General features: G+C 39.9%; 1 protein-coding gene across 1 annotated transcript in view; it reads right to left on the bottom strand.

Annotated features, from left to right (window-relative positions):
• Positions 1 to 4180: 4180 nt before the first annotated feature.
• Positions 4181 to 24838, bottom strand: part of EPB41L5 (erythrocyte membrane protein band 4.1 like 5) — a 64850-nt gene continuing 44192 nt past the window's right edge. Inside the window, exons 16-25 of the mRNA XM_067299274.1 lie at positions 23519 to 23685; positions 22485 to 22579; positions 17057 to 17185; positions 16209 to 16270; positions 15425 to 15532; positions 13234 to 13327; positions 12238 to 12315; positions 11353 to 11394; positions 10750 to 10883; positions 4181 to 9855 (exon numbers count right to left, since the gene is read on the bottom strand). Coding sequence (XP_067155375.1) covers positions 9798 to 9855; positions 10750 to 10883; positions 11353 to 11394; positions 12238 to 12315; positions 13234 to 13327; positions 15425 to 15532; positions 16209 to 16270; positions 17057 to 17185; positions 22485 to 22579; positions 23519 to 23685 — 967 coding nt within the window. The 3' untranslated portion in view covers positions 4181 to 9797. The remainder of the gene's footprint in view (positions 9856 to 10749; positions 10884 to 11352; positions 11395 to 12237; positions 12316 to 13233; positions 13328 to 15424; positions 15533 to 16208; positions 16271 to 17056; positions 17186 to 22484; positions 22580 to 23518; positions 23686 to 24838) is intronic.

Genomic DNA, 24838 nt, shown 5'->3' with positions numbered 1-24838 from the left:
CTCCATGCTGATTTTTGGTGGAGGGATCTCAAATTCCAGTCCTAATGGTGACCTCTGGAAGTACCATTTCCATACACAGACTTGGAAGAAGTTCAGTAATATTACAAAGGCAAACTTTTCTTCTAAAATGTATCACTGCATCCTAGGAATTGGTATTGGTTTCCAAATTACCTCAGATTTCTCCAAGACATTTTCCAGTCACTGGAAGAATAAGCAGAAATACCATGGCCAGTTGGTGACCATCCCGAAGCACATCTGGTTTTGCAGTTACTTCTGTGAATAACCTGTGCGCCAAGCGTTCAGCAATAAGGAAAACAGTGCAATTGAAATGAAAACCTTTAGCTTGCCATTGGAGCCTCTGGGTTTTGTGCATTTCAAACCACTTCAGAGGTAGAACTAGACCCAAACAGAACAACAAGCATTTTGTCAAAGGATGAGTCAGTCTGTTTGTCTCTTCAGAAAAAGAGACTTTTGCTGCTGCTGAGCTTACAGAAGAAAGGGAGGGAACTGACCATCAGCATGTAACTACAATGGATGAAGTTAGTGGTACCAACGTGCTGCTTCTCACTGGGGCTAAACCCTTGTCCAGGCTCTCCAAAATCTCGTTCTGGCAAATGGAGTTTGATAGCTTGTAATCAGTTTGATTGCAAAGCGAAAGGAGAAATTTCCACCAACATGCCAGTATGGGGTGAACCAATTGCTTGTAATTGTCTTCAGTTTCCCATCAGCACACTGGGGAACAACTAAACCTTCTCATACTTGCCATAAATTACAAAGATTTTTAGAATGTGAACAAAAACTTGCATATATGTAAATCACATCTTTGCAGCTTCTGAGAGAAGCTTGTTGCAACTGTTCTTTTTGTTACTTTTCTTCTGGTCAGTTAATAGCCTTTAAAAGCTTGGTGACTGATACCATCTGCAAAATCGTAATTTTAAGTAACCCCCCACACTGGCTCCATAATTGCCACCTGAGGTACAACACATGCTCATTTTGCAGTGGGATAAATCACAGATATACACCTATAAAGCTATATTTAAATCAAGCTTGTGCATGATATGGTCATGTCTAGTTACAAGGAATTTGATGATTTGATGAATTAATATTCTCAATGGCAACATTTTCTAGGATTTTTAAAATTTTGTATGCTTCTAAGAGTGTTCTTTGCACAGCGTATTTGCATCATTAGATTGCTGAGAACAAAGACAAATTAGCAAGTGAAATCCAGAAGGTATTCAAGGACTGCATCTAATTCTGAGGAAGCAAAACCATTAGCCCGCACAGGAAACCGTATGCCACACTGGACCAGAGGAAGTGTATTACCCTGGAAAAGCATAATAGTTAAAAACGGAATGCTAGGTTTAATGACTGAGCACACAATCCAAAAGCTTCAACTTTTTCTTGAAGGAAAAGAGGACGGATGGACAGGAGTGGAACAAAACACAAGCTGTTCTGACTGACAACTCAGATTTTTGTCACAAAGGGATTTTTGCTCTTCCACCTCTATCTGCCTCTGTTAACATATGTATAAAGTATCTGTTACACATTTCCCCTCTATATCAAATAAAAACATCTCTACTTAACATCAGTCCCCTGCAGCACAAAGAGGGAGGCTTGCAAGGTGGTATACGTGCAAGTCATTCTTTGCTTCATGTCATTTAGTTCAGCAAAATTTAGAGCACCCTTAATTTCCATTGAAATAAATATGCTGGTATTCAGTATTTTGCAGGTGGATAGGCCATGTGCAGAGTCACATTATTTCCCTGAGCTCCATGAGTTTTAGGTATGTGATTTAATACCAGCTGATATGCAACTTACATCATTAAGGGAAATACAATGCCAATAAAAATAAAAAAGGTGAAAGCATAAAACCCCTGCCTGTCTGCTATTAATAAATATATCCGGAGTTTATTTATGGTTTATTCTTCTGTGTTCAAAAATCAACCACCATTCGAATTTGCTAAAGAAAGATGCTTTTTTGAAAGATAAACTTATTGTCCAGGGTTTCGAGCATTTATTTCATTATAAGATACTAAGATTCTGGCCTTCGGATTGATCTTTAGCCTTCAGTAACAAGGGGTGCTAATGTTTGAGGTTAATGGAAAGAGTGTTATTTAAGACCTCTGACTATTTGAATAAATTAGTTTTCAGAAGTTTTATAGGAATAGTGAATTTCAACTGTGGAAAGTACTTACAGGTAGTTTCATCATCTTGTCACAAGTATCCGTCACATGAGTTCAACAGGAAAACTACAGAGGAGTTTGCAAAGAGCTACTTAAGGATTATTTGGAACTTCAGTGACCTGTGTTTAGAAACAGAGAGAACGGCATGTTGCCACATAAATAAAGTCTGCTACATTTCGTATCAGCATGTGCTTGCTTTCTGAGCTTTCCCGTATTTAACTCATGCATTTGTATTTTCGAAATGAAGACAGAACTTACCTTTCTGAATAAGAAGCATGCTCCCACTAGCACCAGTCATCTCGCGGCAATTCAGCAGGCCTCCAGGGCTGCCCAGACTTTGCATTTTTCCTCCTTGAGAACTGTGAATTGCCTAGCTAGAGGAAGTATGTTTGGAAAGAACTTCATACAGCAATTGGCCCAAGCACGCACAGAGCCCAGCAACCTCAAATCAGCAGCATGTTTTTCTTGTACCGGCTGATATGTCTGTTTTGGCATTATCCAGAGCGAGCTACTGTAACATACGGACTTTCATCTAGGATTGATGAGGGAAGGAAATTTAACTGGAAAGGGCTATAATAAACTAGTGATTTTCCAAGTAATGAGAAGGCCTCCTGGCATGCACATGTATCCTGGGGATGTGCAGCAGCCCCAAGAAAATGCCACCCAGCCTCTGCCATTCCTTTTGTCCTCCCCCCCCAAACTCTCTTCCCTTTGGCAGCCCCACGAAGGCTTTTAACATTTACTTGGAGCCAACGTTGGCAGGACGCGAGCCAGCCCAAAGGCTACGGCTTGGCACAGCGAGGAGGAAGCAGCATGCATATTGTGGCCATCTCCCCCTTCCCTCCCCTTGCCTCTGCTGGTGAGCCAAGTCAGGTGGCTGCACCAGCACCTTGGGCGCATCTCCAGCTTCTTAAGAAATCCTGAACCTCTCAAATAGGTCGAACTTCTCCAAGGGCCCCACCGTTCCCCGGCCCCTGTATGGACCTCGCTGCAGGAGGCGCGCAGGAGCTCGGCAGTAGCAATGCCTGGACATCCTGATGGAAGGAGGAAGAGGAGAGGTGACTGGAGGGAGCAGAAACGTGGGGTCAGGGCTACCTGGGCTGTTATGCTTGAGGGCAGCAGCAGGCCCAAAAACACTACAGAGAAGAAGAGAACTCCAGCCCTGAAAGGGGGAACCTGTGTTTCCAGAAGACCCACTGACTTCATTGGAGGCGATTTATCCCTGTGCTGGCACGTTCCCAGGTCTTTAAAAACAAGTGTGAGCTGCAGCTGGAAAGAAGGGGGTTCAAATTTAACATGTCCGCATCCCACAGCTGCTCAGTGGCAGGAGCACTCCTCGGCTGGCACCTCAGTCCCTTTAGGGCACGCACGACCTGCAGGCCAGGTTCTGTCCCAACAAACCACAAACATTACCCGATACCAAGGCACACAATCTTTGCTCATAGCACTGTATTACTTTTCCCAGGCCAACTTCTGTTTCAGAGCTCGGAGCAATCAACCACACTTATTATTAACCGTTTTCAGAACACCTTGAGTGGTTTCACTCCTTCTTTTCTTGACCCTCAGTTACATTATTATCAGATGCAATCACCTTCTTACAGAGGAACACAAGCGGCTTCGTGGGTGTTCTTATGATACATCTCCATAATGGCAGCAGGTAATGAGAATTTAACTTGAGCCCCAGCTAGTGACTAAAAGCTACAGCCATCTGAAAGCTCTGTGGTGGCCTGCATGAAATAATGAATGGAATTACTCCAGCTAATGGCAATTTTTAAGAAACAAAACACATCATTTTTGGCTGGACACAAACTAAAGGGGTTGCCACTGAAGCTAGCTGCTTTAAAATATTTCTGAAAAAAGCAAAACTTGTATACATTTGATATACCCATTCCCAATTCACTCTATAAAATAAAAGCAAAAGGATGCAATGTTCTTCTGCAATCTGTTCCAAGAGAAGAGATGTACTGTTATATCATAAATCATGCATACAAGAGAACAAATCTGTCAGCCTTAAGTAGCTCAACAAACTTGGTTTATTTGCCACTCACTGTTTCTGAGCCTTAAAATGTACGAATAGCAGAGGGATTTTCTTTTAATATACAGACATTATCATGAATGAGACATAAGTTTTTGTTTTACTTAATAAAAATATCTAAGCCAAACTTGCTTCATTGTTTTGTGAATTATAAATGGATTTGAAGAACAATTCTGTGACTTTATCATTAGCGAGTGCTCGGGGACAAAGCGTTTCTCTGCCACATACCTTTGGCTTTGATTTCAGAGGTGCAGCAGCTCACAGGCCCTAAACGCGTAGCTCACTTCCTAAGTTCTGGCCAACCTACCTGGCTTTTACAGCTGTGCCATCCTATAAAAGCGGTGCTTAAAGATGACTCTACAAGACTTTTGCACTGATGTGTATATTTAAGACAAAACTACAGTATAAACATTTCAAGATTGGGGTGAGTGGACTACAAATCACAGTTTCTTGTTCCCATGTACAGTTTCAATACAGACCTCAGTGCAGTGCCTAAAGCAGTTCAACCACCACTACTGTTGTGAAACAGAGAAGCAAGAGGGTGCACTTTATAAAAAACAAATAAATTATACATTGAGAGCTATTGCCAAGCTTTACATATAAAAGGTAAAAATACAGTAGTTAGTGTGGCTTTAACAAAACATATCTAGCTAAAAAAATATTCTTACATACTTCAAAAATAAGTTTGTCCAGTTATAGGTAGAGGGGAGAGAGAGAGAGAGAGAGAGAGAGAGAGAGTGTGTGTGTGTGTGTGTGTGTGTGTGTGTGAAGCAAAGTGCTCAAGCCAAACAGTAAAATGGAGGTGAACTCTGCAGGAAAATCTTGCAGCTCCCTGCTGTGCAGAGTCCGACATTACTATACGTGGAGCAATGCTCACTCCTCATTTCCTGTAGATGCACAAAGTCAAATGTGATGCTGAATGAAGGATCCTGGCTCTCAAACAGGCTACTCCAATTGCTTGGATTTCCCTCCTTAATACTGTGACAAGACAGTGTAATTACTGAAATCACACTAATTCTACTTCCATTTGAGTGTGGTGCAAAAGGCGCTGTAGTTATTTCTATAGTGGTAACATTCGGACCAAATACACATGGATTATGCCTGCATCACTGAAAGGCCATTAGCATGGATTTTTTATTTTTTATTTTTTTGGTATAAAAGTTATGATTGTCCAGCTGCATTTGAAAGCTGTGATGCAACCATGTCTAACAGCTATATTATTTTACTACAACCTTCTAGACTAATGAAGACCTCTGTGGGCCCAGATAGTTGACCTTTAAACGCTAAATGGTCATGAGACAGAGCTGCTAACACTCAATCTGTAGATGATTTGGGCTGTGTCAGAACATGTTCAAAATGTGAAAAATGTATCCCATGCTGTTTGTGAAGGAAAGGCTGTCCTTAATAGTACAGCTTTGCCTGCAAGAAACAAGAATGAGTAAGGTGCAGACACAGGGCTGAAAAGCTTGTGGAAAGAGACCCCAGTGTAACTGGATGGTTCACCTGAGCTCCTTTTTTGCTGCAGCAAATTTTCTCCTTGCCAAAGTTCTCTGTCCAGAAGACTGTCCAAAACATACCTTTTATACAGCTGTCTGGCTCTGACAAAGTATACATGGAATTTAAGCTTAAAATTAGATACATCCCAGCTAATGCATTAACCATGACTGATTATCATTTAAGTATTTTATATCATTTGACTTACCTAGTATTAAACCCCATTACTGCTGAACTAAAGAAGAGCTTCCCTTAATTCAAGTGGTAAGAGCTCCTAAACTCCTGCATTTTAATTCTGATATCAAAAGCATGTAGTTATAAGATGCAGGTATTTGCCATTTACTCCATGTATTTAGACTCTCCAGTCTCCTACTGTTAGGCTAAATGAGTGAGACCGAAATGGAGTTCTGAAATCCATGTCCATAAGGTTAAACAGTTTTTAAGTTGTGAGTTTTTTTAAATAAATGTTAAGATTTCTATAAAATCTTTCAAAGTTTCCAATTACTTTTCTGTTATTAATGAAATGATCATTTTTTAATTATGGAATTAAAAATTGCCCATCTGATCAGCATTACAGGCACACACAGCAAAAGGGTATAAGGCAAGTTAATGAGTATAAACTGGAACACGCATCAGTAAGTCAGTAGGTGGTAACTTTGTAAGGAAAAAAACAACCACCTTTTTTTTTTATGGGAGAGCTGGCTTTTTCCAAATGACTGCAACACAATATGTAGTTGCATTTATTCATTTCTCTCAACTTTCAAAGCTTCTGAGTGGTTGGCAGACTTGCCAATGTCTCAACTTTAGATTCACACGATAGGGAAAAGTCTTATATATGAATCCCTTAATATAAATAAATACCAAAAAAAAAAAAAATCTTTTAGAGGATGACTGGACCTTATATCCAATCAATCAATAGTATCACAATGTTAAGAAAATCCCTTTCTCCCAGTGGCACAAAAGCATTAACTGATACTTTGTAACATTAAATGCAGGAACTAGATTGCCTATTTGTTTGATAAAATAAAGGTGATAAGTAATGTTACATTACCTGTTAGCCAGTCACGATACAGCAGTTTAACTATAGTGTTGTAAGTAAAATAGTGATGCAAAATCATAGGACGTTCAGACACCTACCTCTGTTCAGATCACATAACTATGGTGTTTTAGTCTCTCTGGTCTCCCTGTATAAGCAATGATTTGGAATAGCTAAATAAGCTATGCTGAGTTAAATGGAGTGAATATTTGCTCCAAGTATCAGGACATCAGGAAAGAGTTGGATTTGCAACCCTCTGATGTTACTAGAAATTATAAGTAGGTCCCTAATTTGACTCTTGAAAAGTCTGAATTTTTAAAGAAAATTCCAAGTATTAGTCTATTAGTCCTCTGAAAACTGAGTAAAAACTTACCCTTTTGAAAGCAATTGGAATTTTCCTTTATATGTGTTTGTATGTATACAACATTCCTCCCCACCCAAGTCACACTAAAAGTGTAATAGCTTGCTACTTGGAACCATTTAGGTTTTAGGGGGACACTTTCATCACCATGTTATTTACCGGATGTGATTCCTGAGGAGGAATCTAAGTGTGGTATTTAACACACAATGCTGTAAACTGTAAACTTGTGTTGTTTTGCTTTTGGGAGACATTCAAGCTAACAGTTCACAGAGCTCCTGAACCCAATGGGAAGAGTCAAACATCAAACACGCCTTAAAGAAAATGCTACTGCATTCTGTCTATTTACAAAACCAACACATGTAGCTGGCGAATGCCAGCTCAGCTGCTGAGCAAACAGATCAATAGCAAATGCCAAGATTCCCCACACAGTACTGGCTTTGTGCAGGAAGCATACTGTGGCAGCCATAGCTTCCCTTTTCCTGCAGAAACTTTGCTGGCAACTGTATTAATCCAAACTAAGACATTTGATATTTGAATCAGGAACCTTCTACATTTTAATATGCAATAAGGCTCAGACTTAAAAGTATAAAAAAAGCCAATACTCAACTGGAAGTAACAACGACAGGGCTGCATGGCTGGCGAGCAGAAACACTCCCCTGGGTCCACCACAGCAGCTCCCCTCAGCCGGCAGTGCTGTGAGCAGGGAGTGTGTCCGCCTTACGCATCGGGTAAGGAGGGGGAACCTGAAGCGCCTGTCATCAATCTTGACTCCTGGTCCTTGAGGCAATGGCTGCAAATACTGTCTGCAGAGAGTCACTCTGGTATGTCAGTCCTCAGAGCTCCCAATGGTTTCTATGTTTCTCTGTTAAGGCCTCTGGGGTTTTGAGGAGTGGCAGTGGGCCATGTAAATGCTGAGTGGTTTCGTCCTTAACACTCTCACCTTCAACATCTTGCAAACAAGAGCACAAAAGCAGCAGTAAAAACATCCAAGACACACCCTAGTCTGAAAGCAGCAGCCTAGCAGGACACCAGCCGATTCACACAACCCACAGTGGTTTGGTCCAACTCTTTGTCTACACTGAGAAACATAAACACAGCAGGTGTGCGGGAATGAAGTTGTGCATACAGGTTTGAGAACTAACTTTCACATTTAAAATTGTTTCCAAGAGACACATGTATATAAATATTTATAAACAGCAGCACTACGCAGAAAACATCCTCCCACTCCAGTCATATGCGCAAGCCTCTTCCTAAGAAGGGACAACCCCAGCTGTTCAATCTGCGCTTCCCTGTTAGGAGATGTGGAAGTCATTGCTGAGCTTCTACGTTTCTCCTTCCTTTGGCTCTGCATCGATATTTTTCACAGGATGTATCCCCAGGATCCATGGGATCACCTCTGTGTTTCCACACAAGGATCCTGTTGCCGAGGTTGCAAATGAGCTCTTCAAACCGTACATACCATATCCTGTACTTCACCTCAGCACCAAAAAGCCTTCACTAGCACTATGGAGCATGCTCTTGCAAGTGCACCTACCTTCCTACTACTGAAGGGAGTGAAATGCTTTTGGAAACTTCATCTTTTTTTCCCTTGTTTTTATCTTATTCTTTCCGCTCATTGTTCCACAAACACCTATCAGAAGAGACTTGGAACAGGTTTTGAGGTGGTGTTAAGAACTGATCTAGTTGTACCCTCATGCTGGCAATACATCTGGCAAGTATTCCCAAAGCACTGCATCTGGAAACAATACCTAGGAACGATATGAAAATAAACAAGAAAAGTCCTTTCCTTCCTAGCCCTAAACAACAACAAAATTAACCAGCAAGCAGTTCCTGAAGTAAGCTGTACTCACACCTTCACTGCTTCAGCATTCAAAACTAAATACACATCTGTAGACTAAAAATGCATGTATTTGAACCATACAAGAAATGAAATCAGCAGGGTCAAAATGTGGGACCTCTATTGTACCCTGCTAATGCTATAAGCTGTTTGGCAGGTTAGTTTTCCTTTTCCTGGTTGCAAAGTACAGTTCAAATCCAGTCAAAGTAGATGGTCACTCAAAGACTAGATTTTCATTCTTTCCAGGTACTGTAACAAGAGGTGCAAAGATTATAAAGGGTTTTAAGGCTAAAAAGGCATGTATGTGCTGGTAAAACAAAGAAAAAACAGAGGGAATAATCACACAGAAGAAAATGATCTTGACTACAGGAAACAATCATCACTACTGTGAGCAACCATATATAGTATGGCCACAAGGTGGCCCTACAAGGTCTCCTAATCTTCTTGTTATTAATCTATCAAGACCTGGGATGCAGTGTTCAAACACTACTTAGCTAATATCACAGTGAACACTTTCCATTAACACTTATGAAGCAGCACAGGATAAAAGTAAGACTAAACCTAGTTTGAATGGAACACATTTTGTTCCCTATGTTCAGAACTAGCTCCAGTGTGGCGTTTCACTTCTCCTGAGGGAGAAGATCAAACTTTCATGTGGTTTTATATCCTGGGTTAGGCTGTAATTCCAGTTGGATTGCAATACAACACGAAAGTCTCTTCCTGAATCCTAGCAAAACAGCAGGCTGTTTGACTCCCAGTTCAGCAAGAGCTTGATCCCAAGCAAGTCCTTCCCTTGGAGATGTTAGAAGGTTTGAGTTTTCACAAGGTGGGAAGTGCAGAAGCTCCTTCCTCTAGAGTTCAGTGGTGAGTAAACATTTCATCCTTACTGGAGCATCCTCAGTTACTGCGCTAAAAGGAAGAAAATGAGGCCCTGTAAAATACACTCCTCCAAAAAATCTGCTATGAGGGATTTAAAAAAGAAAAAAAAAAAAGGTACTGCTGGGAATAAAACTATGAGATGAGTATTGTTCCAAAGGGTGATCTAGCTTTCCTTTTGTAATTTAACAAGACCAATACACAGACCTTTCAACTGGATGACCTGCAGAAGAGCAAACTGAATCAGTTTCACAGAGTGCAGTAGCAGCATCATTGCCATCCACCTCCTGACTGCAGAGGCCTTCCCTCCGTAAAAAGGTTCACTCAAAGACCTGATCGTCACTAAGTGTGCCTCTCTGGCATGGCAGAGGGAGGATAGCGGGGGAAAATGTTTCTACAGCTTCTGCTTTCTGGCTTCTTTACAGTTTGGAAATAACTGGGGGGAAAAAAACAGCAGACCCTTGAACAGGGATTGAAATACTGTGAAGAAATTTCTCAGAAAATTCATTTGTACCATAGTTTTAGTCCAGTACTAAAAGATGTTACTAGGCAAGGCAAGAAACTGAAGTGCAATGATAAGGGAAAAACTATCTACTTTATAGCACTTAAAATGACAACAGGTTTACCTCCAACTTCAGCAGCATTTGTGTTGTTTCAACTAATTTTTCCTTTAATTATTTGAATAAAAAAATGTTTTCTTCCCCTTCAAACTATGCTATATGAAAATATGCACACCATACATTGGCTGCTCTATTGATTTATAAAGTTTCAAATGCTGTAAACAGAACTACAGTTTACCAGCACAGCAAAACCAGGTACTGTATCCAAAAGACCACTATAACTATTTAAGTGGAAGTGGTAGGTGGACACACTTCCTTTCTGTCCCATACACACACATCCTGAAGTGAAGTGCTGATGAGACCCTACCTTGCAAGGACTTCAGATGTCTGCTGGGATGGTGGCAATCCAGCTGGTGATGACAGAGCCTCCGTGCTGCCTTTCACTGCCTTCAGAGCCAAGGCAATATCAATTCCCAAAGGCCCATTGGAAATCAATCCTGTCTGGATTGGGGAGAAAGAAACAGAAAACTGAAATAAAAAAAAAATCAGGACAAAACAAGCATGTTTTTCAACAGTGTTCATTTAAAACACTGAAAAATAAGACTCATCAAGTTCTATGGTGGGGTCCACTAAATGGAAATCCCTAAAGAAACTTCATGGTGTTTATCTGCAATGTAACACAGCAAAAATGAAGTTTAAATATTTGAATATCAACAGGATATGTATATTGTTTGATTTATTCAGGCTCGATTAGTTTGCTTTAGTTTTGGTTTGCTGCACTATTGTATTAGGCTTTCAAATTATTACAAATGCAAAACTACCATAGCACCCATTTAATAAACACAACAAAAGTTTTACTTAAGTTCCTATTTCTTATCCATGACAAAAACTTTTTCACTACCACCTCCCCCTTTTTTTAAATTGGCTCTTAAATGCTCCATCATCATTGAGGAATGGCTGAAGAACTCACTGGCACTATCCACCTGGGGGTTATCGTGGGCTGGGAAGACACCTATGAAAAGCAAAGACATGGTCATTAGAAAAGGTTTGGAATAACAGAGAACAATTCTAGGAACAACATTGTCCTCAAAAAGATCTCAGATATTCACCTGCTGCTCAGACTTTGTCTGTCCATATAAAATGTCTTTGAACAGGGCTAGTGATTAGCTACAGGTGAGGTGACTTCACATGAAAAGGTAATTCATGTCCACACAGAATACGGCTAATAGCCTGTTAGTCACAGAAACTCACAGGTACCAGTTTCAATATATAGCTCCCTTCCAAAAGGCAACTGAGCTCATTATTTTTTTTCTGCTTTGTGGACAAAGCTAACTGACAGCACACTTCTGAAGATCCTCCTCCTTCCCCTTTTCTTTGGTGCATACCTTGTAACTCCTTTTTTCCCCGGCACAATTTATAAGAGATTTATCATCTATAAAATGGTCCTTTACTTGTACTGAAAGTTTATTTTTGAAGTTTTTTTTATATATATAGGTATATATACACACATACATATATACACACACACACTTTTTGAAGTATTATATAAAAGCCTGACAAGCAGGCTGGCACTTGGAGGTGTACGAAGATAAGACTAAAAGCTCTTGTGGCACAGATACAAAGTAACTTTTGAAACAGATTCAGGTTATTTCACTTCCATTAAAGTTGTACGTGGCATATATGCAGTAATCCAGATCAGTCACCAGTTTGCTCTATTGCTGTAGGTACAAGCCTGACAGACAGATACTAAGCCAGAGCACAGTCTATAACTAGACAATGTTTCCTTTTGAGGAGAGTCAACAGTAAAATCCATTCTATGCATGAGGAAAGAAGTCTGGTTTTGAAATACATTTACCCGCGGGGCAGCTTCTGTAAAGTCAATTAGATTCTCTGTCAGTGATGTTAAGGAAACGTCCTGGTCATCTGGAGCACTCTGTGGAATAAACCAGTTATTAATTGAATTCCCATTAGTAAGCAGATAGGTCTGTTGAGTACTCCATTTATAGATTTATAGACCAGTGTTCTTAATCAACACTGCCCTTCACAAGGCCTGTTTTCTAAAAAAACCTTTTCATATGACCTTTTTTAATAGCCTTTTCATTTCACGACCTCTCAGCAACATGCTGGAAACAATCTCATTGCCGTGTAACCTGTGAAACTGCCCAGCGTTCCTGTGCACAGATGGGTTATTGCGCCACTCTGCACGAAGGTCAGCAAAGTCTGTGAGCTGAGGCTTTGAACTCAGTGACGAAGTGATAATAGTTCAGTGGAATCCACTACATAATGCTGGTTTAGAGGGACAACAGATAAAGAGGATGCTGCTTTACTGATACAGAATAACCCCTCGGTCTGTTGAAATAGCAGCAGAGTCCAATGTTACTACCGTCTTTTGTTTTGGAGAGGGACAAGGAAAAGTTGACTCCTCCATTTCATGGAGACTAATAAAAAATTACCTCATCTTTAAGGTAACCAAAAAATAACCATTAAACATTTCAATTTTAAACTTTTCCCTCTGTGGTTACTTTGATAGGAACTGCATGTGTCAGATGTCATCGCTACTGTCTACCATTGGGATATAACGGGCTCCGCACGAGTGCAAGGAAAATGATCAACCAGTTTAGAAGAAGTGCCAGGCAAACAACCTGGAAGGACCATCTGAAATGGACTTCAGAACCATCTATGCAGTGTCCCTCTCTGCACCAGAAAGCACTCTTTGTGTTCACATTCACAAAGAGCATCCCAAAGTAAATGTTATGACAGGCACAGAGCAAGGTCTGTCTTGCTGGCCTGAAGGCATCAGTAGCTCATAATGTGACACACAAAAACCTCCCGGGCTGACAGGTGGCGATACCTTTAAAACAGCAGCCTCTTCAGCTGGAGCCAGATCAGCTGGAATCAGCAACTCTTCATGGTCAGAGGCAGCATTATCCTCATTTAACGCATTACTGAAAGGAGAAAACTTTCTCATCACTGCACTGCATGGATGGCATGAAACACACAGTGCTGCTTTCCTGATGGCTTAGCCTGGAAACACAACTAGAGATTGATGTGAGGCAGACAAAGGACTGATGTTTGTGAACATGTTGAAGCAATTGCCTTGCAACACTCAACTACCTCTAGATCACTGCTCTGTTTTACAGATTCACAGAACAGCTTTGTAGCTGGTGTCCTAGAGACCCAATTGTATCAGTGTCTTCAACCTTGAAGGAGCTTTTTCAGCACTTACTTCGCCTGCAGAGAACTGAAGCTTTCCTTGCCATCCTCTTATCTTGCTGTTTAGAGCCAAGGGCAGCAGGATGTAAGACATTTCAGCTGTCTCAAAAGATCTGGGAGATTCCCTTACCACTTGCTAGGATACGTACTCTGAGGCCTGGCCTACACTGATTAACCACTGCAACACTAACTAAAGGTGCGTCAGCAAACTTCCTTAGTTAGACGTAGTTGCATATGGGAAAGTTATGCTTAATCAATCTGATTTATTCTGTCTTTGAAAGAAAACAGTAGGTTTAGACACATGGAGAGACAGCAGCTTAGCATCACCATACTTCATTTCTGAGTAGCAGAATCTGAAGGTGATCTAGTTTAGTCCTGTTTAGAAAATGATTTACCAATGAAGGCAATCTCAGCATGAGACTTTCAGGGAAGAGAGATTACTTCATATGTTTTACCTTTCTCCAAAGCACGTGGTGCTCCCTGTTGTTGGAAATGAGATAGTGGCTGAGGTAAAGCTTGGGTTCCTACCAATCGTATGGTTTAAAGGAATGAGAATTACTTGTAGAGAGAAATAACGTTTACGACTGGACTGGAACCATAAAGAGAAAAGAACCTTGTGCCCTATTGAGAACAAAAGACTTCTTGCATTTGCTACTCCTTCATTTTAATTTGTGTTGCTGCCAATTTCAGTTTAGCCAGCTGCAGAAATACATACACAATCCTCATGCTAGAATCAAATATATTATTCTTTAATAAGAGGCTGCAAAAATCCTTTAGAAATAAAGATACTACAGTGAGCCAATCACAAAAACCCTCTTTCATATTTGGAATCAAGAGATTAAGCAAATGAGGAATACATACTTCTCACCACAGCTAAACATGTAATTAAAGTATTTAGTTTACGCACAGGGGAATTAGAGAGAAAGGTCAACAGCTATAAAACGAGCATACGCACCACTGAGAATCTTCATTAATAGATTGTTTTCCCTAGAGGTTACAGGGATGTGACTATAATAAAGTTTGCGTACTAAAATGTCTCAGAATATTAAACAAAGCATTTATAAAAATGATACTATCTGATTTAATATACCATGAATAAACATTGCAGCATGTGGTGATAAATGTATTTGATAATTTTCTACCATAACAAACAAAGTATTAGAATATGTATTAAAATACGTAGAACACAAATGATTCCCATTTTACAGGAGGAAGACAGAGGCAATGAGGTTAAATGGTGTCTTTAAAATGACTCAGTCAGCCACTGGAAAGATCAGAATTTAGCTGGGATTTCTGACTCCCAAACCTGACATTCCTAACCCGCGTAAGCTTTCCAGTCAGTTGTTAGACACTATGACTACATTACATTCTTAGATTTTCAGATCAATATTCTGTTCTAATCAGAATCTTAAAAAAAAAAAAAAATCCTTCAGAACATTTCTATTTCTATGCTTTTATAATAAGTTTCAGACCTATGTTTCTTTTGTATAGGCCAGCCCTTTCCTTAAAAACAGTTTAATCAGCAACTACATGGCTGAAGAATAATGCTAATGCAATCATATACTCATGTACTGGCTGTTTCACCTTTTTTTTTTTTTTAAATCATCCACTTTTCCGAGCCATGAGAAAGCTAGCAGCATACGTAGAGAGAAGAGTTAAAGGAAGAAGAAAATGTAGCTATCTCCTCCCTTCCCCTCCTCAGCATGAAAACCCTGTTTGATCGCTTATCCTGCCACCCTTAACTGTTCTTCATCTTTTCAAGTCTCTTTCATGCCAATCTCTACATGGTTCCCTTATCCCAGAAACATTTTTTCTCCTGAATCACTTACGGAATGATGGTGTTTGAGGCAGAGATTGCTTTCAGCAGCTCTCTCGGTTCTTGAAAACCCGGGCTGGTTGCTGGGGGACTGCTCTGTGTTTTGCCTGCTGGAATGCTACTGCACAAACGAAACAGGTACACGCTTTCACTGCAAGCTCTTCGTGAATCACTCCTTACAGCGTACTTTTGACATCGCTAGATGCACGTTTCATTCAATATCCCTACGGGCTCTTTAAAGTCTGATAAATGCTCTTTTTCAATAACTGCTCAAGAAATTATATGCTTTAATTTTTTCTATGCCTGAAATCCACCTGGAACTAACAACCATATGAGTTTGAATAATTCACAGGAAATCAACTGTCAGTGACAGGTTTTTGTACATGGAATTTTTTCTTCTCTGGAAAAGAGCCATTATAAACAGAACTCTTCCCCCTTCCCACACTGAGGTTGTTCACGGGTCAGAGATGACTTCAGTGTTTGGGGTTGCTGCTGAAACAACTTTTATCAGATTAAAGCATGGGAGAACAAAAGAAGTGTCTGGATTGGCTTGTACATAACAATACTTTGCACCTGTAGTTCTTGTCATTTTTCATCCTAAAAAGACTTTACATTTATCAGGTTAACCTATGCTGTAACAGCAAAGTGAACTTAAAAACTCCCTTTCAGAGGTAAAATTCAATGATCACTGAGCCACTGAAAGATCATACAGAACACTAAGACTCCAGAGCTCCAGATTCTCAATCCTGTACTTGGATAACTAGATCCTGCCTATTTCTTCCAATTCTACTCAGTACCTGACAGCAGCATCCTGAGCATTGGAATTCTTGATACCTGTCAAGCTGTCTTCTCTTGTGACCTGAGAGAAAAATGGAAAAAAACCCACACATTTTTGATACTTGTTGCCATTTTGTATCAGTTCTGAGATTCACAGAAAAGTTGAGTTCTTCCCTCCCAGCACGAGTGTGTGCTGTTCATCTACTGCTCACAGACTTACCATGAATTCTACTATTCTAAAGCTTCAGTGTAAATCAAAAAATAACTCAGCAGTGGAGCCAAATAAAATATCATTATTTATTATAAAATGTATTAGGGCATGCTAGAAGCATATCTATAAGCAGAGAATAATATTGGTTAGAAGGGAACCTTTGGAGGTCAGCTGGTTAAATCCCCACTCAAATTGGGGCCAAATCCAAAATTAGATTAGGTTACTCTGGGCTTTGCCCAGTTAGGTTCCAAGTATCACCAAGGACGGAGATTCCTTTTTGGGCAACCTGTTCCAGTATTTGGCCACCATCACTGTGAAGAAATTTCTCCTTATATTTAATTTGAATTTCCCATATTACAACTTCTGTCTCTTGCCTCTTAAAAACAAACAAACAAACAAACTTAAAAGATGTAAGCCTCAGCCTGCAGTGTGGTCAGCATATTTCTCCTGAAAGGCTTTCTTACTCTGCCCGTCTTTAGACTTTGGTCATTGGATCAACCTCATGGTTGGTTCAAGGCACCTTCTCCAACACCAGGCAATTGAAGAGGGCCAAACATCTCAGAACATCTGCTGAGCTTTACTAATGGTGTACCCTCATGAACAGTTCTAAAATAAAATATTTGAGAATTGCTAAGTCTTTATCAGCTGAATGTTTACCTTGTGTCCTGTCTCTGCCTGGGCCTTCAGGATATTGCTCTTGATGTCTGCTGGAAGCCATGCTGCCACTGGTATTGGGCTCTCAACTGCATTGTTAAGACATTTATCTGTCAATTTTACCACTTCATCCTAGACATGGAAAATTTTCATTAGAAGCAGTTCCCACATGGAAAAATATAAGCTGAAGTCACTAACATCTCTAAATAACAACAAAATCCCAAGTGAGAGGAAAATAAGCAGAACTATCCTTAAATAATAAAGAAATTTATTCTTTATTTCAGAACTTAATTGTAAAATTATGGCAAAATACAAAGTAAAAAAAAAAGTGATGCTTAAAAATGCACATGCAAAGCATTATGCTAAAAATACAGTAAGAACTGAATGGCAGTGGACCCTAAATTTGCAATAGATTTTACTGATTCAAGATCAAAGAGTTCTGCTTGAAAAATCTGGCAGAAAGAGGCAGAGATTTGAGATGGATCACTGAGCTAAATGCATCATCTCAGACCTGTGTTCTCCATTCAGCTCTATCCTCTTAGGATCCTATTGCCCAGGCTGCATAGGACAAGGCTTTGTTCTTGGGGGAAGAAAAGCATTATTATTCTAAATATTGTGTTTTCATCATAAAATTTGATTATTAGCATACTAAGTTCACCTATTCTGAGCAGTAGAACTGTGTAATTAAAAGTCTTGAAAAGGAGGAGCTAGGCTGCTACATAAACAAATGACCACACTGCATATACATCCTCTGAGCAAGACCATATGTAATTAGTCATCGCTTGACCTGATGGAGCTTTGAAGTATAGCTGGGCTTTAATTCCTATTTATTTTAACAACACATTTACATCGATATAGCAGCCACCATCTTACATGGGCATATCTTCAGTATGAGTTAACAGTTTGCTCTCAAAAGCAAATTAGGGAGATTTTTACCTTAAAATCCACTCATAAATTAGAACAACAGCTTAATATGTTATTAATACCTCTCCCATCACTAATTATATCAGAGCAACCTGGCAGTCAGATACATTCTGAGAACAATTAAAAATGAGATACCTTTTCAATGCAGTATAATTTGTTATGTGAATTCTATTTCTTAATTATAAAATGCTACTTAAGCATTCAATCTATTAATTGCTATTTGATTACTGGCAGAAATTAATTAACTGAGCAGAAGCTAAACCTTGTAACCTTTCTTCTCCGGGTATAACTCAGCAGGGGGAGACAGAGTCCTACTTTCCTCACCATATACCAATTACTGGATAAAGCAGCCTCCTTCCTCAAGGCAAGTGCTCTGTTCCTACAATGGGCAAATTCCAGCTAGATTTCTACTTGCATGAATTGCAGTGTATCCAGAAGAAAGGAAGCCCACTGCATGGAGACAGTGCAGAAAGTAAAAATAAAAAGGATATGGGAAGGTAAGTTAAAAAAGGTGAATACCTGTCTCCTAACCAGCTATCCTCCACTTCTAACTTTTTTCACTAATTGGAAATACCAGTGAGAATTTCTAGGTATTCAGTCTTTAGGGAGGGGGAAAACATTTCCCGTTGTTGCCTCCTTCCAAATAACCTCTTTGGGTATCCAAACAGGGGCTAATGAGACTATGTGAAGGAGAACCCACTTGTAAATTTTGGCCACAGTCAGCAATGAATACAGAACTTCACAAAATCTGAAAGGACCACTGCCAACATAAATAGATATTAACAAAAACCACCAGTGTTGCTAATGACTATTGTTAGCAGATAGTAAGAGATGCATATTCACAAAATTCATGAACGCTAACAAAACAATTATTTGTTAAACATTTTAAGTGTTTTAATTTTACAGAAGCTACTGGAATTGCCAAAAGTCTGGATAATTAAAACTGAATTATTATTTGTACTATCACAGCACCCACTTTTAACTCCTTACACTGGACCTTACTGAACTGGATGCTGCATGTAACAATCCCTGCAAGGAATTCCCAAAGCACTGGTCCAGTGCCAGGCTAAAAGAAGTCAATTTGACTATTATGATTTTGTTTTTTTAAGGAAAGAACATATATGTAGATGAGAAAGCATTTGGCACCTGACAGTTCCTTAAGATGTCTAATTTACAAGATGTTTAATGGTCACTTAAAACAGTAAGGCTGCTGCGGTTTGTCAGTATTCTAGCTCATTTGGAATTCTTATTGTTTCCATGTACTGGACAAAACATATTTGTACTTTATTCTTAGTCCACTGCAATGTCTCTGTATATGGAGCTAAGCAGTGATGTAAAAACAGAAGGAAAGATTAAAGGCAGCAGCAGGACGTGTGATCCCAAACCTCTGTGCTTTTGAGCAATGTTTCTGGTGCCGCTGAAAATCTCTCTGTCAAGAGAGATAGAGTCTACTACATACACATTTTGGAGCAACCTCCAAGTGTTCAAAGATTGCAACAAATTCAGAAAAAAAGGAAGCCTCGTACACTTGCACTTCTAACTTTGGAACAGATTTAAAATATAGGCAAATAGGGTTAACTTTTTATTGCTCCTTGCACTTTAGAAGCTGATGAAAGCGGAGCGCTTGTGTATTTAAGAGTTATTTGCTCTCTTGTGTCAGATCTGGCCACTGTGCTAGCGAAAGCCTGGAAGTGACAAAGTTGCCTGCTTCCATCCAGCAGAATTTGGCAGAGAGTAGCTAGGAAGAATAAAGCCATTCATTCCACCTTTCCTAATTCGCATTCTAGAAAGGTTTCTCCCTTTCCAAAAGGGCAGGGAAGGCTAGATAAATATTTCCCTACCAAAGAAATCAGTCAAAAGTCTCTGCGAGTATAGAATTACATAAAGATGATGCTGCCAGGCCATCTCTGACCTCAGAAGAAAGAAGCTCAAGATTTTTAATTAACATAACTTAACTGAACAGTTCGTTGGCATCTGACAGCGTCACTTATGAAGTTCAAGATACAGCTCTACCTTCCTAAGTAGTGAACTAATGCTATCTGCTGATGCATTTCATCAAACCTTTTAAGGGCTGTAACTGTTTCTACTTAGATTGGTATTTTATGCATTGGTAAAACTTAAGGGATATTAGACATGCTGAAATTTGCAATTGCACACTTCTGGAGAGAACACTGTGTTCAGCTGGAATAACAGCAAACTCCAAGATTTAAGCTCATCTTAAGATTTCAGTTGATATATAGCAGTCAATAGTAATATATTGTCCCATTCTGTTCAGTCAGAAAAATACACCAGAACCACTTCCTTTTATGAGTAAATTAACAGTGAAACTACATGCATGAAACTACGTGCCAACAAGTACATTTTGTAACAAACTCCGTGTGTGGATTTTTTTTAAGCAAACTTAAAAAAACAGGGAAATAAAGTGTTTTTAAGAGTTATTCTTAGGTCACTCTTTTCAAAATTAATTTCCAAAGGATTAATCTTCATCTCTAATCACAACCCGAGAGTGCTCATCTGGCAAGCACCTGTCACCTGTAACCTACCTGCCTCTGCAATCTGAACCCTGCAGGATTTGAAGTGTACAGAGGCATTCTCTAATCTTTGTCTACCTTCTTAAACATCATTCTCAAGTAACCACTTGGTAAGCTACATCCCAGAGCCCGAAAAGCTTTGTTTGACCTTTTCCACAGGAGGAAAACCACTGATAATATACTTTAAGCTTTCAGAATGCAATTTGCACTTCCTAAAAGTTGCTGACGTCTTTGCTTCCAAAAGAAAGGATCACACTGGCATACTGTTGATCCACAGATCACCTATTTCTCAGTTATGCAAATATTCTTGCTCTCTAACCAGGGTCATATCACGCCAGCATCTGTAACCTCTATTATCCAGCGTTACTCAGCGTCGCATGGGTAACTGCGATTGTACTGTATTGGCAGCTGTTTGTTAGATTAGCTCCTTACAGAAATCCAGCTCTGTTTTAAAAACAATTAATACAGTTTTGCTCCACGCTCTCATTTAAACTACAGATTGTTTGCTTCTCTCTGTTTAAACTAAAACGGAGCTCAGCAGGCAAAGCTACTCTGAAGTAAGCTGTGTACACTTGCTCTAGGTCATGCTGAGGCAGTGTTTCGGCATAACAAGACCTGCAGGCTAATCTCCTTAGCGAGCTGGTAATCTCTGTACGGCAGTCACCAGGCAGAAAGGTACACGAGGCATCCCGGACAGCAGGCCTTAAAGGGGACGTGAGCAAGACAGCCTGTAGCAACAAGCACAGCAAAACCAAAGCCTTTTCGCAGAGTGAGAGGGGAAACAAATGCCTAGGAACGGGCTTAAGCCCAGACATGCGCTACTAAAAACCACTCTCACAACCTGACTCGTTCTACTGCTGAGGGACCAAAAAAAAAATCACCACTTCACGAGGAGGTAGATAAATCCTCAGGCCTTGCTGCAAGGGCCAGTAGTAAATACAGAGATAACGCTGCAAGTTGTTTTACGCTCTCTTGTTCTTCAAAATGTGATAAGCAACCTAAAGTTTTAGCACGGGGTAAGGGGACTGAGTTGCTTTTTTTAAATTGGATTTATTTACAGTGGAACCTGGAGGGAAAAATAAATTCCAAATTCTTTGAAAAACAAAGCATTTCTTGGGCCCCTCCATAAGCCTATTTAACTCACAACTTCAAAACAAAAAAAAAGTACTAAAAAACCCCAAAAACCAAAAAAAGAGTCCAAAAATATATTTTTCTGTCATTTTGTAATGACATTGGTTCGCTGAAACATGCAATGATTACTGGATGTGGCAGAGGAGAGAGGGAAGCCAGGGAAGGAAAAGCAAAGAGGAATGAGGAGGAAGAGAGTCCTCCCCCTCGTCAGAGCTGTGAAGCTGTTAGATTGGCTCAGCTGCCTGTGGAAATGCAGCCCGACTTGCTCGAAGGGATTTTTGAGAGTTCTACATCAAACCACACCATTCCTCTCTGTGTAAACACAATCTCCACTAACACCTGTTTCAAGGAGCCGGTAAAAACTACTTACTTAATAGGAGGGACTGATTGCCAGCAACCTCGCCTCAACAAAAAGTCAAAACAAACTTCAACAAGAGTTACTGCATGTGAAAGGGGAAAAAAAAACACACCAAAAAACCCAAAACACTAGAAAAGCAGCCCACCACCTTAAAAGAAAAGAGGATGAACTATATAACAACATATATTTAGGAACCTACAGATAAAAACAGTAGAGGAACATCTCAACTGTTTAAGTCCATTATTCCCAATGATTTTAGAAAACGTCACCAGGCTGCAGTATGCATGCACACATGTGCACCCCGATCCCCCCTCTCTATCTCATGCAGAGGTTTATACATAACAAAGTACTTGCATTTGCTTTACTTTTCCCTAGTATCACTTACAGTTTTAAAAATCTTTCAAATGGAACAAGTTAAACAGAAGATTTTTCAGAATTATCTGAACAAATCTCTGTGACTCTAGAAGGAGGAATGAAGCCCAAGTACCTGTACGTTTATGTTTATGTTGGGACAGGCAGTTGGCATGGGGCTGCTGTGCTCTGTCTCCAGCTGTTTCAGTTTTAGGAGTGTGTCTTCAAATGCTGAAAAAGACAGAAAAGACAACATCTTGCTAATGCCACTGTACAGTTATATTTGACTCATAACTTGCATTCTTCCTGAACCTAAAGGCACAGGTTTTAAAGATGTGGATTAGCATGGGGGGGGGGGGGGAGGGGAAAGCTACTTGCTCAACCTTTAATGCAATTTTCATGTCTATAGACTTCATATACCTTATCAGATCATTCTGCACTACTGCAAGTTCATTTATCCAGCCATTCTCATAATGAATCAGCAAACAGCAAGAGTTAGTTGCTCAGCTGGCTGCACTTTATTTGTGGCTAAACTCAGATCTCACGAAGAACTGTGACTTTTCCCTTTGCGCCCTTTGTCCTTGGAAATAAGCTGCTTCCGGCTGAAACAGGCCAGAGCTGACTGACTCCGCTGCCCTAACTTGCAGGATTTAAATTCATGATAATGTCTTACGCAGCTCTGGAATAATTTGTGGCAAAATACTGTAATACAGTAAAATCAGAAAAGGCAGAATTCTATTAGCCAGTTGGAGCATGAAATAACTATCGTGCACGGTACAGCGAAGTGACCTGAATCTGCTAAAGAGAGCCTTTAGGAAAGTGGTGGTTCCTTTTGTTCGGTGGTGTTAAGTAAGGGCAGTCCAGTAGATACATGGACAGCTAGGTTAGAAATCTCACCGAGAGAAGTCTGCTTGTGAAACAGGCTCTCCTGAAAGACGATTCATTAACATGTTGGTACGGGACTTCAGCTGAACTCCCAGAGGCACTATTTCACGTACTAGAGGGAGCTGCGCTCCAGTGCAAGGAGGTAAAATCCTTATACACGTTGTCAAAGTGAGCTCTCAAACTCTTCTGGATTTTTGTAAGGAAACAGCTTCATAACTATCTAATCGGTTAACTTTGGTCCCAGATATGTCATGGTAATAGGAAAAAATCTGTAAATTCTCTTACGATCAGAGTCTGCTCTTTCGACAGCAGTTTCCTTTGTGCCAGGATGAGGGCAACCAGCAGCCTCTTCCGAAACTCCTGTTGTCAAGTCAGCAACTGGATGGCCTATGGCATCATCGACACAGGTTTCTGGCAACTCCTCGCTGTCTAGTAAATCAACAAGAGGTACGCTGCAAAGGCAGAAAGATGGGCAGATATAGGAAGAATCATATTACCGCTCTTGCGATAACAAGAAAAAGCTCGAACATGCGCAAACTCTTTTTCAAGCTCTTTACTGATAACCAGACACATTCTGTAAAAACTGTTTCTAGTAACTAAAAGACACTGACTGCCAGTGAGTGAAAAAAAACAGGAGCTATTCAAGTCTCTATACGAATTGACTTCACCACAGAGAACAGGTCCACATTTTCTGTTTCTTCATCATGTTGCAGTAGAAAAAGTGAAGAGAAGGAGGGAAGTCACTGAGAAAATCTCTCCATGATGCGTAAACTTCAACAGAGCAATTAGGTTGCAAGAGAGTGAATCTTCAAGCAATCGCAGATAAGTCCTACCCAGCACGTATACTCAAAACTCCTTCCAAAATACGCATTTATTTACATCATTTCTATTTATTATTATATCGCAAGCTGATTTTACTTCTTTCAAGAAACAGGTATGTTTTAATCTGGTATATGTCTTTCTGGAATAAGTGTCTGAAGTTTTTCTAGCAAACTCAAGGTACATTTTGGCATTTTACATGAGAAAAAGAAAAGCTGGGGGGAAGGGAAATTCACACTGTTTACAAAAAGCTTTTTTTGTTGTTTGTACAGCACTTCATTCAACAGCAGTTGTAAACAGAGCAGAGGGCAGAAGGGTGCAGAGCATAGGGCTACATCAACACTAGATTATGTTTAGGCATGCCATTACTAGTTAGGCATAACCTATGACTAGTTTTAGTTTTACTAACTTGGAGAGAGGCATGAATGAAACATTTGCAGTCACAATATTTTAAATGAACCACAGCATGTACACCGTACCCTGTTGGGAACATTTGTCTTCACTTCCTTTGCTTTCTAATGGAAATGTCTCCTTTTTATTTTTTCCTATCATCTGTATTTATAAGGAAAATAGGCAAAAAAAAATATAAAAATGGAAGTCATACTATGATGATTATGTTGCGCAAACAGTCAGGAATCTGTCATCCATCTCTTCAAAGCTCAGGAACAGCCAACGCTATCATAACAGCAAACTGTAACAAATACATAATCAACAGCTGCTGCAGAATACAACAGCTAACCAGACAACCTGTGTACACAACTGCAGTTTGATTGTCTCCCCTTTCAA

This window comes from Apteryx mantelli, chromosome 6 (genome assembly GCF_036417845.1).
Source record: "Apteryx mantelli isolate bAptMan1 chromosome 6, bAptMan1.hap1, whole genome shotgun sequence".
In the NCBI taxonomy this organism is placed as follows: Eukaryota; Metazoa; Chordata; class Aves; order Apterygiformes; family Apterygidae; genus Apteryx; species Apteryx mantelli.
Note: the sequence above shows the minus strand (reverse complement) of the source record. Positions and strands in the feature narration are given on the sequence as shown.